At 42.1% G+C, this 15,791-nt stretch overlaps 1 protein-coding gene across 5 annotated transcripts in view; it reads right to left on the bottom strand.

Annotated features, from left to right (window-relative positions):
- The window catches only part of DNM3 (dynamin 3), a 180,888-nt gene that overhangs the window by 8,230 nt on the left and 156,867 nt on the right, over positions 1 to 15,791 (bottom strand). For 3 of the 5 annotated variants that reach the window (XM_064454643.1, XM_064454642.1, XM_064454641.1), the window contains exons 18-19: positions 12,332 to 12,558; positions 11,446 to 11,682 (exon numbers count right to left, since the gene is read on the bottom strand). In XM_064454643.1, coding sequence (XP_064310713.1) covers positions 11,446 to 11,682; positions 12,332 to 12,558 — 464 coding nt within the window. Of the gene's footprint in view, positions 1 to 2,483; positions 2,571 to 11,445; positions 11,683 to 12,331; positions 12,559 to 15,791 lie in introns of those variants that run through there. The other 2 variants (XM_064454640.1, XM_064454644.1) reach the window with 2 other exon arrangements.

Below are 15,791 nucleotides of genomic sequence, written 5' to 3'. Positions count from 1 at the left end.
CAGTGGGAAGACTTCCTGGATATAAACAGTCAAACCAAACCCGAACCAAAATCAGGTTTGAGCTCCGTTTCCTCCTTGGACCAGAGCTGTTATTGCACCCTGACCATGATTTGGAATTTTCATTCAAGCCCATTCCAGACTTGAACAGAAAAGTCTCCCAGCAGGCTCTCGTGTCCACTCCAGAGTACCACTTCAACTAGAAGCTGACAGCCCCAAGGGGACCCTCTCTGACAAGGTGCCACTGCAAGGACCTGGGGCACAGTGCCATGCTGCAGCCTCTCTCCCCTCACCCCACATGCAGCGGGCAGAGCCACGCCAGCCACCTTCTCCCTGCAGCACTACCCGACAGGCAGGTCTGCTCAGCGAGGCGACCCCTCAGCCCAAGTTCTCCCCCACCAATCTCCACTGTGAATACCTCTTGGTGGAGGCACATGCGTGTGCCAGGGATGCTCTGCGTACACACCCTTACATGTGTTTTCCTAGTGAGGGCAGGCAGGGACATATGTGAGGAAGAGGCAGACCTCTCCTTAGCTCCAGCTCCTCTCCTCTGCCCCTGTGCTGGTGCTGCATTGCTCCCATGCAGTTGCACAGGACTTCCTTCCAGCTCCTTAACCCCACACACCATGACTTGGAGAGTGGGAGCTGCGCCCTGGAAATCAGACGTGCCTTCCAGAGTAGTGGCAGATATTTAGGAAAATGCAGCACTTGGGAAAAGATGTGCAAAAGCACCATTCAACTCTAGACCTGCTGCTGATAGTCTCCTGGGCAGTCTCTGGTTCCGTGTGCTGGTAATGTAGGAAGAGGGGCCATGTTTGAGTCCACAGGCAGAGCACAGCACAGGGGTTCAGCTTGGGGAAGAGACCTTGACTTCATTAGCCACTGGCACACAGTAACAATTGGCACAAGCCCAAGGTCAAGTCAAAGTGAGGGAAAGGACAAGCCCAGAAATTACCTGCCACTAGATTTCCCTCTCAAGGTGGCAAGTCATTATGTGACAATTTTTACACTGGGAATAGGATTCAGACCTTCCCTTCCCCCCAGAAAAAAGAAATCTCATCCCCAAAGTCAGGAGGAGAGGCCAATCCACAGATCTCTTGCCTCTCCCCCTCCTTTATGCCTGGAGCGGTGGCTGGAAGCGCAAGTGCTCCCTGGGACAGAGGGGTGCAAGAGGCCTGGGCACCCAAGCCACCACCTTGAGACAACAGAGCTGACAACCAGCACCACGCTGCTCCTTGCAAATGCAGTCCCACCTGCCTCTCTGTTCTGGGCGCCTCTGAAAAACACAGGCCTGAGGGAAGCCTAGCGTGATTTCAGCACGATTGCTTCCTGAGCAAAGGTTACATAAATGAGCCTCGTCAGACCCTCCAAATGTGGGGTAATGCGGAGAAGACGGGCGGTAACCTGGAGAGGAGAGCAGCAGGGGGAGCTCCAGCCTGCCTCCGGACAGGAACAGGGGAAAACGAGAAAAACAACCTCCCCCAGTCCCTGCTCCGCACTAGCTGCCATGTCAGTGAGTAAATATGTGACTAAGCCCAATTAAATGTTTAGTCTAAGGCCAGAATATGATAGTGGTAGAGACGGGGTGGACCGCATTTTCTCTGCGTTATCGGACCAACTCCGACAGCCGTGGGGTGCGTTTGCAGTGCTGAGCTGTTCCCAGGCCCCGAAAGGCGGCTCCCAATTCATAGAAAGCTCCTTCTTATAAAAATGTCACTGCTGCGGTAATTCCAGCTTGGTTATTTTCTCCAACATTTCAGCTGGGTTTTCAAGTCTTGGGGCCAAGTCCAGCTGCCTGGCCCCTTTAACAGGCTGCTCAGTCTGTTGTGGGTTTGGTTTTTTTAGGTTTTGGGTTTTTTGTTTTGTTTTGTTGTTTGCCTTTTTTTTTTTTTTAATGGAAACAGTGTTTGTAAAAGTTAGTGCTAAAGGGGCAGGGGATCATAGGTCCCCAGGGTTGAGTAAACGAGTCTGCAGAAAGAATCAGTTCTTCTAACTAGCACACATTAAGCAGACATAAAGAATTTACCAATGAAAATTGTGGACTAAGTATGTATTTAATAACTCCCTGATGTTGGTGCAGAGACTCCTCCTTTGAAGAGCTCTGTGGGGTTTTGAGCGGAGGATAACTCTCACCCCCATGCAAAACTTTTCAAAAAAGGAAAAGTTTTACATTTATTTTTAACCTAAGCAGTACACCCCATTTTTCCAGTTTTGAAAGAACTCCGAAAAGCTTTAGCTAGGCAAATGCAGAGGAAAAGAAACTAAATAAAGCAAGTCTAGACTTAAAATTCGATCAGAAACATATGGGAGCTCTTCAGGCATTTGCCTTTTGAGAAGTGCTATCGCTCCCCACACTGAGTCCACAAAATATGCTTTCAGTAAAGCATGGCTGTAATTACCATGGGAGGCCCTGCTCAAAGAAGATGGCTTCTCTCTCAAAGCACAGCTAACGTACTTCTAAATAAAAGGCTTTCATTTCCACTTACATTTTACATTCTTGTTTGCTTGTGACCACCGGAGAACACTTGTGGAAGGCATGCACATAACTATATTTTACGATATGTCCTATAGATCTGAAATTGTAAACAAAAGTCCATTATTCTCTCCCTTTTCCATGATTTGGTTTTCCTATAATGCAGCCCTCTCTGAGTACCCCAATATGTGACATTGTCTTTGCAGAATTTAATGAGAAAACATTTAAACAAAATCTCTAAGCAGCTTTAAGTCTGACCGCAGGCAAAGTTTATTTTAGGTGACAGTACAAATCTGGATGTGAGGCATACAATAAGTGGATAAAAGAGTGATTTATTTCAGGTGAGAAGTAAACATTTTTTCATTTGGGTGATTATTTAGAGAGACTAAGTAGCTTGTTCTTGGGATAGTTATAATGCCTTGACTGATTTTATTTTCATATGGTTTTCTCTGTTTCAGTAAGATCCTGAGGGACCCACACAGCTTAGCCTCTATTTTCCCCAGCTCTTATAGCAACCTATCTAACTTTAATATGGTACCTCTCAATCTCCATCAGCTTCTGGATTTGGAAGAAAATCCAAACCAGAAGTGAAACTAGTGTAGCTATCATGGTTGAAGAATAGAGCAAAGACATGGTTTGTAGGCCTGATTAATTAGTCTACTAGGCATACTTAAGACTCTCTCTGTCCTACAGCAGATGCAGCATGGCTACTGCAGAGTCTCCCAAACATCAACTCAGGAGAAAGGATCTTGAGTGGAAGTAGGAAAACCAAGAGGAGGAAAGGCACTTGATACCAGTGGCACAGGTCATAAGAAACGCAGTAAAAGGACGATGACATTAAGAGGAATAAAGCAGGAATCACGGACAAGAATCATGAGAAGATGGTGATTATGGGAGAAATGAGAAGCAGCACTCAGTAGTGATGAAAGGAAAAAGTAGTTGGGGAATACCTGTCTGAGATGGTCCCTTACCCCATCGTAATGTTCCAAGAGAGTGAAAATTTCTCAGATTTGTTTCTGTACTGAAAATGTCATTTTGTCAGACATGAAATGTCTCTAGTTAGCATGGCCACAGGATTCCTATTGGAGGGCAAGTCTGGGACAGAAGCACTGAGGCACACAGCACAGTGTTTGAGGATACATGCTAGTTCTGAAGTAGCTCTCCAGTGGAACGCATATGTATCAGGCTCCACAAATGTGTAGAGGGTGTGCTGTGACTGTACTGCCAGATACTTGCACAGCTATACATATAGCTGAACCCATTTCAAATGATCCAGCTGCACAATGTTCTGTCAATGGAAGAAGTTTTGTGTTAAGTGTAAGCAAGTTAAAGTTTTAGATTATGCTGTTTTATCTGATGCCTGTTTCTTTTAAGTGAAAGAAACAAAAGAGTAAGAGTGAATGAGAAGAATGTGTCCTTCCACTAGGCACCACTACACTGCAGCAATATAAATCTCCATTAATTCAAATGCTAATACTGTTTCAAAGTCTCAGGGTTAGTGAAGCTCCCCTGTGCGTGATTTAACTTAATACAGATACTCCTTTCAGAGGCAAAGAGGTCCAAATATGATGCTCGACTAGATTAACATATTATTTGCAACTCAAGCTATGTATTCTATATGACTATCATAAATTGATGTCTGTCACACACACACACAAATATGTTTGTATGTTTATGTGGGTGTTGCATTTTCAAATTCGTCATTTCAGGGAATTAATACGTTATATAGAAAACTCAGCTTGAATAAACAAAAAAATTAATTCAATGGAGTGACCAAGAAAGATTATTATTCTTAATAAACCATGTGTTCTTGTTTGCCCTTCAGCAGGGAACGTGTCAAGTAAGCAAGCGTGCAACACATCAGTGGAGAACTGTCCCAACCCTTCAGAAACCCTAGGTCAGGATGGTCAAGATTATCAAAACTGCCCATGGAAGAAGAGAGTTAGGAGTATTGAGTGATACATTCAGAACGCTGCTCTACCTCTTCTGTCCACAGCAGAAAATGACAACAGAAGGGCCACAAAGTCAGCAGGAGGAACATCTCATCTTCGCATAGTAGCTCAAGTCATGTGTACTGGTCTGTGTTTAGCTGCACTGTTCAGCATCAATGCGAATCATGTACCCTGTCTTTGAACACCACATCTACTTCTGCCCACTCTGTTCTTCCTTCCTACTTATGTTTGACCTTCCTCTGCCTTTTTGACCCTCTCCTTTTACTTACCTTTGTGCAAGAAAGGGAGCAAACATCCTGGTTGTCACCTCCAGCTGGAGTTGCACCTCTTCTTGGCCATGATGACAACTGACATGATTATCAGTGTCACTGTTGTTAATGTAGCTATTGAGTGCCCCATTCACTAATGATCCAATAAAGCTTGCGGGGGACAGGAGAGTTTCAAGAAGAGCATTTCAAGATGCCTGCAGATTCAGGAGGTTCAAGTCATCACTGCTTTCTCTCCATTTCCTGTCACATGTTTTCTCTTCTAGCATAAGGAAGGCTAGAAATGTATTGCTATTCTGCCCCCTCTTTCAGACAAGGCAAGAAATTTCCTACTTAAAATCCCTTCCTCTAATCCTGTAGAGCCTTCGCAGCAACTAATATTAAACTACTCTATTGTGAGATTAAATAATTACTGGGGACAAAATACATCTTCAGGTTCCTGTATTTCTGGCAAACAACATTTGCTTTTGTTTGACTCTACTTTCCTTTTTCAAGTTGAGAGATGCTAAAAATAAAAACCACTTCCTTCTACTAACAGTATCTTGAAAGAGAAAAGGCTAAGGAAGCAAAAAGGAAAAAAAAAAAAAGGTTTTGCTGAAAATACCTAGCAGACTAAATTACTTATTCATTCAGTTCACCAGCTGACACTCCCAAAGCAGGCTTCAACTGTGTTTGAGGACTGCCCTCACAACATCATCTTTATCCCAGGATTACTTTCTTTCAACTCTTTTCATGTTCCTTCTTCTTCTGTCTTCCTCTCTTTTGCATCATTTTTACTTACCTTTCCCTATCATATGGGACTGGTCTGCGCTATGAGTACTGACAAGCTGTTTCCCAGCCTGATCCACTTTGCTGAACTTTCAAAGTAACTTGCAACAGTCCCAATCAAATGGATCTCTCCTAGTTTACCTCATTTTAAAAACAATTTTTGTTGAATAAGGCAGGAGAAAGTAGCTCGGGAACAATACTAAAAATGATCAAAACTACCTGAGATACAAGAACAAACCTAAACTCCATGTAGACCAAGTGACTTACTCTTCGAATCCATTTGTTCAACTGCCATAGCATATTGCCCATCAGAAAATTCCTAGACCACTCAAGATATGAAGTGGAGATCCTGTCTCCGGCTGATCAAAGGAGATGCTGATGGGAGTTAGAGGCAGTTATAGTACCTAGCCTGCAATGTCTGACCTCCCATGAACTTTGTTTTACTTGATCTTCAGGACAGTCATCTGGAGGAGGGGTGTATGGAGGAAGGCGGTGAACAAAATCCTATTGCTAGTCTAGAAAAGAGACATCCTTTTAGGGGCAGTAATCAGTGAAGCTCCTGGAGCAGAAGTGGAAACCTTCCTGTATCTCTCACGGCACTACAGGTCAGGCAGCTGAAGAACCAGTTCTGTGCAAATGCCATTCCAAATTTCTTGTAAGATATGTATTGCAGAATTATAATAAAACCACAAGAGTTGTGTTGTGATTTTTTTTTACATGTTTTTAAAATGTGCTGTGACCTGCTTTCTGGCCAATGCCTCCAATATTTATCCTCCTTCAGAATGCTGCTGCTTTCATTCTGTCTGTTAAGACTGAAGCTGCAAGATGACCCCTGGCAAGATGACCAGTATTCCTCAACTGGTTTTGCTTGTGGCAGTATGGCTACCCTAAGTAGTGTAGCTGGTGGTTCTAATGGTTGTCACAGCCAAGCTGCTGTTATGAAAGATTACCAAATATTGCATTTTGTAGTTCGAAAAACTTTAAAAGAATATAGAAATGCAAGGAGCAGGAGACAGATTTACAAAGGTGCCAGGGAAGGGATAAGTTGGAAAGAAACCAAGACAAGACAAGTGAGAAGGAAAGGAGGGAATATGTGTGGGAGACAAATGTACCAGGCAGGAAACCAAGTGAAGGGAGAAGGTGAAAGAGGAAGCAAACAGGATGGTCAAGAAAGGGACAATGAGGAAAGGGAAAGAAAAAAAAAAAAAGAAAATAGCGATGAAGGAGCTGGTGGAGGAGGGGAAAAAGCAGAGCTCCTTTCTAAGAGATAAGGGAAAATAAATGGAGTCCTCTGCTCAAAGCAGCCAGCAGCAAAAGGAGCATATTACTAGGTGTGCATTACAACAAGAAAGGAAAATTAGACTGGTAACAAATTACACAGGGGTCTTCCCCCAGAGCAGAAATCACAGAAAGAATAACCGATATTCTCGTAAGTCTTGTGATTTTGGAGTCCTTGGACAGGCAGAATTGGAAACATAGTGACTACAGAAGAGCAGCATCCGCTCCTGTGATAGGCTCTAGCTTTGCATCACCCATGCAGCTGAATATTCTTTTGATCAAAGATATGAAACACAGAATTAAATTAGTTCTTTAGCTTTCTTTTTCTCCTTAAATCCAGCAGTTTTTTGAAATCTCTCCAGATAACACTCTTGTCTCTTTGCTTGTATGAAACACTCCTAATTGCTGATTATACTTTTTGAATATAACCTTCACTGAAGATCCATTCAAAGAGGACAAATGGATACAATGCTACTGTTGGATGGAGATGTGCTCCTCTACTTGGGTGTTCAGATTGAGATCATCCAGCTCATCATGCAAATGCTTTAAGGTGGGCACTTATTCATTCTGCCAGAAGTTTGATGCAATGGCTATTTGATTATTATTTATATTCCATTTAAAAAATACAGTAGTAAACTTTTAAGGCTGCAAGGTCAAACTTTGATAAGAGAGGAGGTGCCCAGGCTAAGGCAGGATAACTCTTCTGGCCTTATATGCCTATGCACTACGACAGATTAATCAGAGGATCACGTGCAATTTTTGCAAGGGATCCCCTTACCATTCAATACACAGCGTTAGACATCACATTACATATTTCCAAATAACTCTAATCTGTAAAAATCCATCACAGAAAACTTACTTCATGGTTGATATTTGGCAGTCAAAAAGCTGAATACAGAGCCTGTCAACCAGGAAACATCAGGCAGTGATGCTTTCTGCAGTGCTTCTGGCTTTGTCTGGAATTTTCTAACTGTAATTACTGTGAAGTATAAGTATGTTTTTGTGCCAGGTTGGCAGAAATATGTAATGATGGCTTACAATGTAGATTAGTTACAAACACAACAGGTCATGTAATTAGCCTCAGCGGCATAATAAAATGTAGCTGCATAGCAACCATCACCTCTTCCATGCTGGCTGGCTGTGGGATGAAGTAAATTGTAGGGAGACATATGAAAGAGGTGGTAGGGAGTGTATGGGACTGTTCATGCATAGCATGATGTGAATTCTCTTTCCCACTGCTTGTCTCATGTAAAGACCATCCTCAGCCCCCAAGGACTGAGCACCAGCATGGCTGAGGGTGTGAGACATGTAAATAAAGAGAGTATTTACGTTCCTGCCTGTTCGAGAGAATGGTCCAGCCCTTCAAGACCCCTGTTTAACAAGGCCCCAGGGTACCACATTACACAGGGTCACGTATGTTTTAATGGCAAAGTGAGTAACAATCTCCAGTGCTTCACTGGGAAAGCACTGAATCCATAGTAGTGTTGCAAAGCAAGACACAGAGAGAAAAGGGGAGCACCCTCCCACCCCCACTAAGACCATGGGCTCTGCTGCCAGGGGAAAAACATTTCCAGTTCAATTGTTTTCCTGTGGCAAAGCTGAGATTCCCATTCAGGACATTTAAAAGCCATAAATCAAAGCACCCACAGTAGAACTAAAATTGGTCAAGATCAGGCTTTCTGAACAGGCAGGCAAACACACATCATGGTAAGCTGAAGTGGCTCTGGTGGCTGCTTAAAACCATCTTACCAAAGCGAGTGCACAGCTGCATTTTCTTTCAAAATACTACTGCAGTCTTTTAAGAGAGAGGGGGAATAATCTAAATTCTGGCAACAGGGAACATTTCACAAATCATATATGCTTTGGCACCAAGCCCTTTAAAGCCAGGGGCCTTTACTCACAGGCTTTGCTGGGAGAGATCCACCCACCTCAAGTGGGATTAATTAAAAGAGGCATGTATCATGCAAATAGTTTCTGTTTCCTTACAGAAATATTCAGAGCACATAACCCAAAACAGCTTTAGAATCAGAGTGAAGCAAGGAAGAAAATTATTTCCTGCTCCCCTAACCCTTTTCCTTTCCCTGTACAGTAAGCAAGGAACAGTAAGAAAATGCCAAAAGCTCACAATTTCTGTACAGTTCCTTTGATTAAATGCTAATAAAGTTAAGGGAATCCTTTTAAAGGCAAGGCTTGTATCTCACTATAAGGTGGCCAGTTCTTCAAACCAAATATGTGCTCAGCCACTCATTGGAAAAGGACGGTCCAAGTCTTACCCCTGAAAATTATCTTTTTATCTTAAGGCAGAACAGGAGAACCTTATATTTCTTCAGCAGGTCAGGATTTTCAGCTCCATGTGACAGTGATGGGGGCTGCAACATAAAGCTCCTTTGGAAAGCTGGATGAACTTTAAAAATACAACTTTCTTCTCAGGAAGCTGAACTATTTCCCTATTTATGAGAGATCCTGAAACTTCAAGGAATCATTGCAGAAATTCGTGGTAGATCAGTCAGAGCACAGAGCCCCAGTTCAGAAATAAGTCACAGAGAAAGCTCGTTTCCACAAGAACTCTTCCTCAAAATTTTTTTTTTCCTCTTTAATATCTCAGGCCCATTTTCAGAGTCAATTTCCTATGATCCTGCAAAGGCTGTTATTAAAACCAGACCAAGCATAGCAGAAATTCCAGGGCTCAGAAGAAACTTTTAATAGGCACAGAAGCCAGCCACACTGTCCCCCCCCCCCCAGGTGATTTCCCCTTCAGCCCCTTCCCTAGGATTTCCTCTCTCCAAGTTTAGTCAGCAGGAGAAACCTGAAGTTTCAGCAAAACGGCAAACCCTGCTTTCATTCTTAAGCAGCTGAGATTTTTTTTGTGTCTGAGGCTTTACCCTAGCTAAAGCTAAAAGCTCTAAAAAAAGAGAACTAGGATCCAGTCCAGAAGATGTGTATTGCAGATATTTTTTCTACAAAAATGTCAGGCAGTCATACATTCAATTATATATCCAGCTACAGCATTTTAAAAACACTGATGTCCTTTATCAGCTACTGCTTCGCATGCCACCAGCAGCAGTCACAAACTGAGTTGTTTGTGGGCTGCTTACCCATATGTCTTTTGTGCACTAGAAAATTCCTTTCTGCTCTCCATCCCAACCTATCACTTTAACATCAAAAAGATTATCATCAGACATGCTCTTGGCAAGCCACCTCAGGAAAGCAATGTTCATGCAAAATCACAGCCAGGCAGGACAAAGGAGACATGCTCATTTGCAAGGCAAGGTGAGAGACACCAGGGAGCTATGGTTCTCTCCAGTAGTACAACTGACAAAACACTGGACCGCATTTCTGTATCTAGTACGTAATTTATCCTCTCATGGCACAGGGGAAACACTGGGGCTAATGCACTTCAGCTCAGTCCCAGGCTCTCCGAACAAGAGGACCCTGCTTGGTCTTCTTCCCTTTCAGTGCGAAGTTTAGTTCCCAGAAAGACCATTCTAGGTTTCTCCCCAGCAGTCCTACTGCAAGCTACGGGATGTCCACTAAGATGAAAAAGTGCATTTCATGGTTGGGCACTGTTGCAACAACGCCCTTTTCATAGCAAATGTATAAAAATACTTCATTCTTTTGATACACCTCATTTATTTATTCTTCATATTATAAAGAATAATTATATTAGAAACACTGAGCCTCAATTTTAAGTTACTGACAACTACAACAGATCTCAGCTATTTAAAAGAAAGTTTTTCTCCAAAGGTTCCCTTCTCAATTACCATTTCTAAAATTGAAAATGTGCCCTTTTTTTTCCTATTTAACTGGCATTTTTTTGCAAACTGTGACTGATTTTAATGTAACGCTTAATTTATTAAAAATGGAGAAACCCCTTTTTTCCAACATTGCCTAATCTGCCGATGCCTTTCATAGTTTAGGAAGTTAACAAAGCCCTTGGAATCAGAAGCTCTCATATATATATATATAAGTGATTACGTGTATTATGTCATTGTGATAATAAATATTCAGGACATTTTATTCATAAAACTTATATAAAAAAAGCAGTTTATGCCACACAAAATTATAAAATATGCAAAGCTACTTTAAAAAGGACTGATAAATGCAAAACCCTGGGAAGGAAAGGAAACGATGTGGCGATGAAACTAATGTTCCTTAACTAATTGTTTTGTAGCACATGATCTATACTGTTAGACAACTATGGACTGTTTTCAACTGACTGTAAATTACTTGTCTTGTGGAATAAGAATCAGACTCCTATCAGTTTGTTCCACTGATTCTACAAGGATTGTTCTTGCTCTCTCCCAGAATAGCCATTAATTCCTCTGGTGAGGGCTCAAAATGGCAGAGGTGAGGAGTTGTACCCCTGCCCCTCCTCTGGTGAAGGGGTAGATTACTTCTCTCTCTGTGAACCCCTATGTGGGTACAACTCAACCAAAACAGGTGTTCTTAATATAAGAAAATCTGGTGTCTTCACATTGACTGACAGGATTTTTTTCCCCCATGAAAAAAACTTTGTCTTTTCAACAAGTCATATATGTACTAAAAATTAGTTCCTCAAAATGCCTTTGACTCTCTGCAGGGAATGCCCAATTTTGCTTTGTTACAAGACTTGCTCAACAACGGTGCTCAACTTTCTGACATAGTGCAGAATCTGTCTGTTATGCTAGAGGGAGAGAACCATGCCCACCACCAGGAAGATTAGACATCTTACCTTGGGACGCTGGGAGGAGCCCGAGTTGGCCGAGAGGGAACCTGGGGAGGTCCTCCAAGGGTTTCACCACTACTCGGAAAAGGAGGCAGTGGTCCTGGGCGGAACGGGACGGGGGGAGCCCCAGACTGAGGGCCTGGAGATGGGATTGCAGGAGCAGGTCCTCGGCCAGATAAAGGTCTGGTTGGGGGATTATTTAATGTAGGCCTCCTCTGAGTTGAGGGACTTGGAGGAGGTGATCTATTGAAATATCAGAGATTTAAGAAGTTCAGTAAGGAGGGGGTTTGGGTTTTGTTCTTCTGGTTTCATTTTTGGGGTTTTTGTTTTATTATTTTTAAAGTTTTAAACAGAAATTAAACCATTTTTTATGCCTATTACAATTTTTTTTCTTGGCATTTTCTTTTGCTGTCAGTGTCAGAGCATCACATATATCTAAGTCTCACACTTACCTTTCCCACAGACAGAATGCCTTATGATAGTCAGAAATAAACACATGAACAAAGAGGTAAAGCTAATGGATTTTAATATTAAGAGTTCTAATAAAGTTCGGTTAAGTGGATTTTCTAGGACATGGAGCCTGACATGCGGAAGTCTTATAACAGCTTGCAAGAAGATGCCATGTGGCTACACAGCTGGGGTGACAGAAGTGGCTGCTATCTGAAGCATCAGACAAGCTGTAAATCCACTTCAAGGCAAATATCCTGTCTGGTGTTCACATACATATCCGTAGAACACATATATGTGGGAAAATGTTCTGATTTCCCTCACAAATGTCATTAAAGACCTGGAGGAGTATCTGCCCAAAAAGACAGGTAAGGGAGGGAGGTGCTGATGCTGACAATGTCTGCCTGTCCTAATTTAATTGCAGTATAGATTTGAGGATCCTTACCTGCGGGCCTGCTGAAGCCAAGAGTCATCTACAGGAGGGGGTGCAGGGGTTGAGACAGTGCTAGTGCTAATATCGCCAATGATTGCTAGGGCTTCCTTTAGTGCCTGGTACATGCGGAGCATTTCATCTCGCCTCTGTACCTGCTCAGCTGACTCCTCCATTAGTGTGTTTTGATCCTCAGAAGAATACAAATGAGCCAGGAGCTCTGCGTTGATAAATTCTTTTACCTATTTCATGAGACAAAAAAACCCCGAACAAATAAACAAATGTAAAAACCCATTGAAAATACAATACTGAACAAATACAGTGTGAGATCCACAGAACCAGGAAACACACATATTTAAATTTAATCTGTTTCTCCTACTACCTTAATTGCATCAATTCCACTGGTCATGCAGTTTTTGTTAGGTCAGACCAGGGACTAAAAAATGCTGAACTCAGATTGAGCTGATGGTGCAGCAGCCTGAGGTCTAGCTGTGGCCCAAGAAAAGGCTGGCATATGCTGGGCAGAGCAGCTGGAAAAGGATGGACTGGACCTTTTAGCAGTTGCCTGCATCCAGATGGGCTTAACACAATTATGAAGCCACATTCTGAGATAACAATTCACATGTAAGGACAAGATGGATTTGTGCAATCACTCCACAGTGCACTGTGGCCTTTTTTGGTGTCTGTCTTTGAAACACTGGACATGGTTGGAATTAACAGTGGTCCGTGTCTCGAAGGTGACACCTCTGTTCAACAGTTCATTTCAAACAGGCTTCTCAACAGCTCCCAGGAGTCAGCTGGCATTTTCTTCCAATTCTAAAGGGCTGAGAGGTAAATAGCAGCCATTAACAATATCATCCGATACTAAATTCCCATGGGAATGGGAATTTTCAGGCTTTATGACATCTCTTGTCAATTATTTTCTTAGCAACAATTTACCCTACTGTAGACAGTGTCTTTAATCTCCAACAACTTTGTCAGATTCTAAATATCCCATCCACACACATTCAAACTGAAGGGACAAGTCTCCAAGTAATCTAATTTACTATATTGATTTCCTGCTATACCTGCCCTGGTTATGGAAACCTGGGCCACATTAGGAGAGATAAAAAGCTAAAGGTACTCTGATTAAATAAAACTGTGGTAAATAGACCAACTGCTGACCTACTAAATCCTTGCATTTGAGACTTTCATTGCTGTTCTGATCTATTTCTCATCTGGCTTTTTGCTCTATAAAGCTTTTTTGAGCTGGAGATACTAATGATAATACATTCCCAAGATTCTGACTACATAACCTGAGCTCCGTTGGCACATGGGTTTGTGCTAGTTTAGAAACATTGATTTAAATCCTGACAGGTAGACTAAGGCAAAGTTTGTGTTCAGACCAGGTCAGTGAGAGCAGTCAAACTGCATGGCACACACCATGGTCACCTAGCGATGAAAAGAAGGCCAGGACAGACCTTACAGGGAAACAAAACCATATTGCCTGGGCTTGGCTGTCATTTCCCATTCACGTATGACAGGAGATGCACAAATTCTTAGCAAAGCCTGCAAAATTTTTCCATGAGTCTCATGCTGTTTTCCAGTAGATGGTACTGATCAAGAGCCAGAGTACACTACTTTCTTCATGACTGCCAAAAACTCCACATTAAAAACAGATATCATAGTTAAACAGCATCACATTCTACTTGATGAAATGAGCATTTTAATGGCAGCACTTCAAAAAAGAAGAAGTCGTCCTAAAATTAGATTAAGGCCAGAGCTGATTGTAAAAGCATTGTTAAACCACAAATATCTGTTTGAAAAAAATCAGCCTATGACAATTATCATAAGAGATTCCTGTCTGCCACTAGCAGGAGACTCAAGTAACTCCCTGAACTCTTCTGGAAGGGGAAGACTGCTGTGTTAAGGATGGTTCTTGGATCAACCTCCTTCCTTCTGCAAACAGATGCACTGTACTAGACAGAGGAAGATCTTCCATAAAAGCCACTTTCTTCAGCTTGGAAAAGGAAGGGAAAGTGACACTTAGTCATGCCTTTGCTCCTTTCTAGAAAACAGGAAGACTCACAGGAACGGTTTAAAATATTTTTCCTTCACAGGCATCAGACCTACGGTGAAAGCTGAACGATAGCAAGCATCTGAAACACCAATGCCACAAAGCCTGCACTGTCACTCCGAAGTAGGTTAAGATGGGCTTGCAACTTCATTCATCAGCAGGCAGACTACAACATATATCACTGTCTCAAATGCAAACACAATCCATTCCTTAACCTTAGGTTTGCTAGTAACAAGTACTTTGGAGTTTCTCTACTCAGCTGAGATTAATATCAGCACTGCTTACAGAGTATACACTGTCTACCGTAAGACCACCCCTCTTGTATAATCTGTGATACCTAGGCACCCTGAAACATAAATTCTGAAATGTGTGTTTTGTTTGTTCATGTTTGAATTGCTAATGGTAACTCAATGCAGTTCTGTGTGGTAAATGCATTTTCTTTTAAGGTAATCAACATCTACCCTAAGGGAAGAATAAGGGATGCATTTGGAATACAACAATCTAGGCTTAGGCCTCAAAATATGCTTAGGGACAGCATCTAATTATTTTCTGTACTCTGAGTTTGAATCTGATACTTCCCTTGAATTATAAGTGCTCATTTACAGGCCCACAAAGTGGAAAGGAAGTTCTAGGAGGACTTGGGAGGTTACAATTGTCATGGAAACAAACTCCTTGGGATCAATTTGTTTCCAGAGTTTTGGAGGCAACATGATGGGGCAGCAGAAAGTTCAGAATATGCTCATTAAGGAGGAGGGAGAGTGTTTCCACTTAACTCCTGGTGGATGGGTTGGACTTCTGAAGGCCCCAAGGAACACACACACTACTTAACAGGACTGACCTTCCATCACAGCTCCACTGCTTTCCAGGTCCTTGCACAACCTTTTGGCGTGGCTCAGCAGTCTTAACTCAAGCATTTCTTTCACCTTTTAATAGTGCTCATTTAAAAAAAAATTTATATTTTATCCATTGTTTTTAATATGGTAGTTTACTGCCTATGCTGCACATAAACAAATGCATTAATGTTTCTAGTCTCACTCTTCACAGTCCTTTAAAACGTTTTTATTCTTTGCCACAAATTTAAATTCTAGGTTTGAGGTATAGGTCTTGGCTTACTAGCAAGCCCAAACACAGCTATGGACTATCAGGTCAATTGAAATGTAGATGATTGTGTAAGTATGTTGTTTCTGGGTGCCATGGTCAGCCAGCAGGGCAGACTTTACCAACATAACAGCTGATGAGATTGAAAGTACAAAATCTTAAAGTTCTCTACTTCTGAGTAAAGCACCTACTTCAGAGACCCTTAAACTATTCCATATGAGGAGGTGAGTGGCAGAAAATTTTATGTAAACTTTCAAATGCAACTGCTCACTGAACTCTGCAGTTTATGAAATGAGAACTAAAAACCAGCCCTTTTTTAAC

Source organism: Phalacrocorax carbo, chromosome 6 (genome assembly GCF_963921805.1).
Source record: "Phalacrocorax carbo chromosome 6, bPhaCar2.1, whole genome shotgun sequence".
Lineage (NCBI taxonomy): Eukaryota > Metazoa > Chordata > Aves > Suliformes > Phalacrocoracidae > Phalacrocorax > Phalacrocorax carbo.
This window is presented reverse-complemented; position numbering and strand designations above follow the sequence as displayed.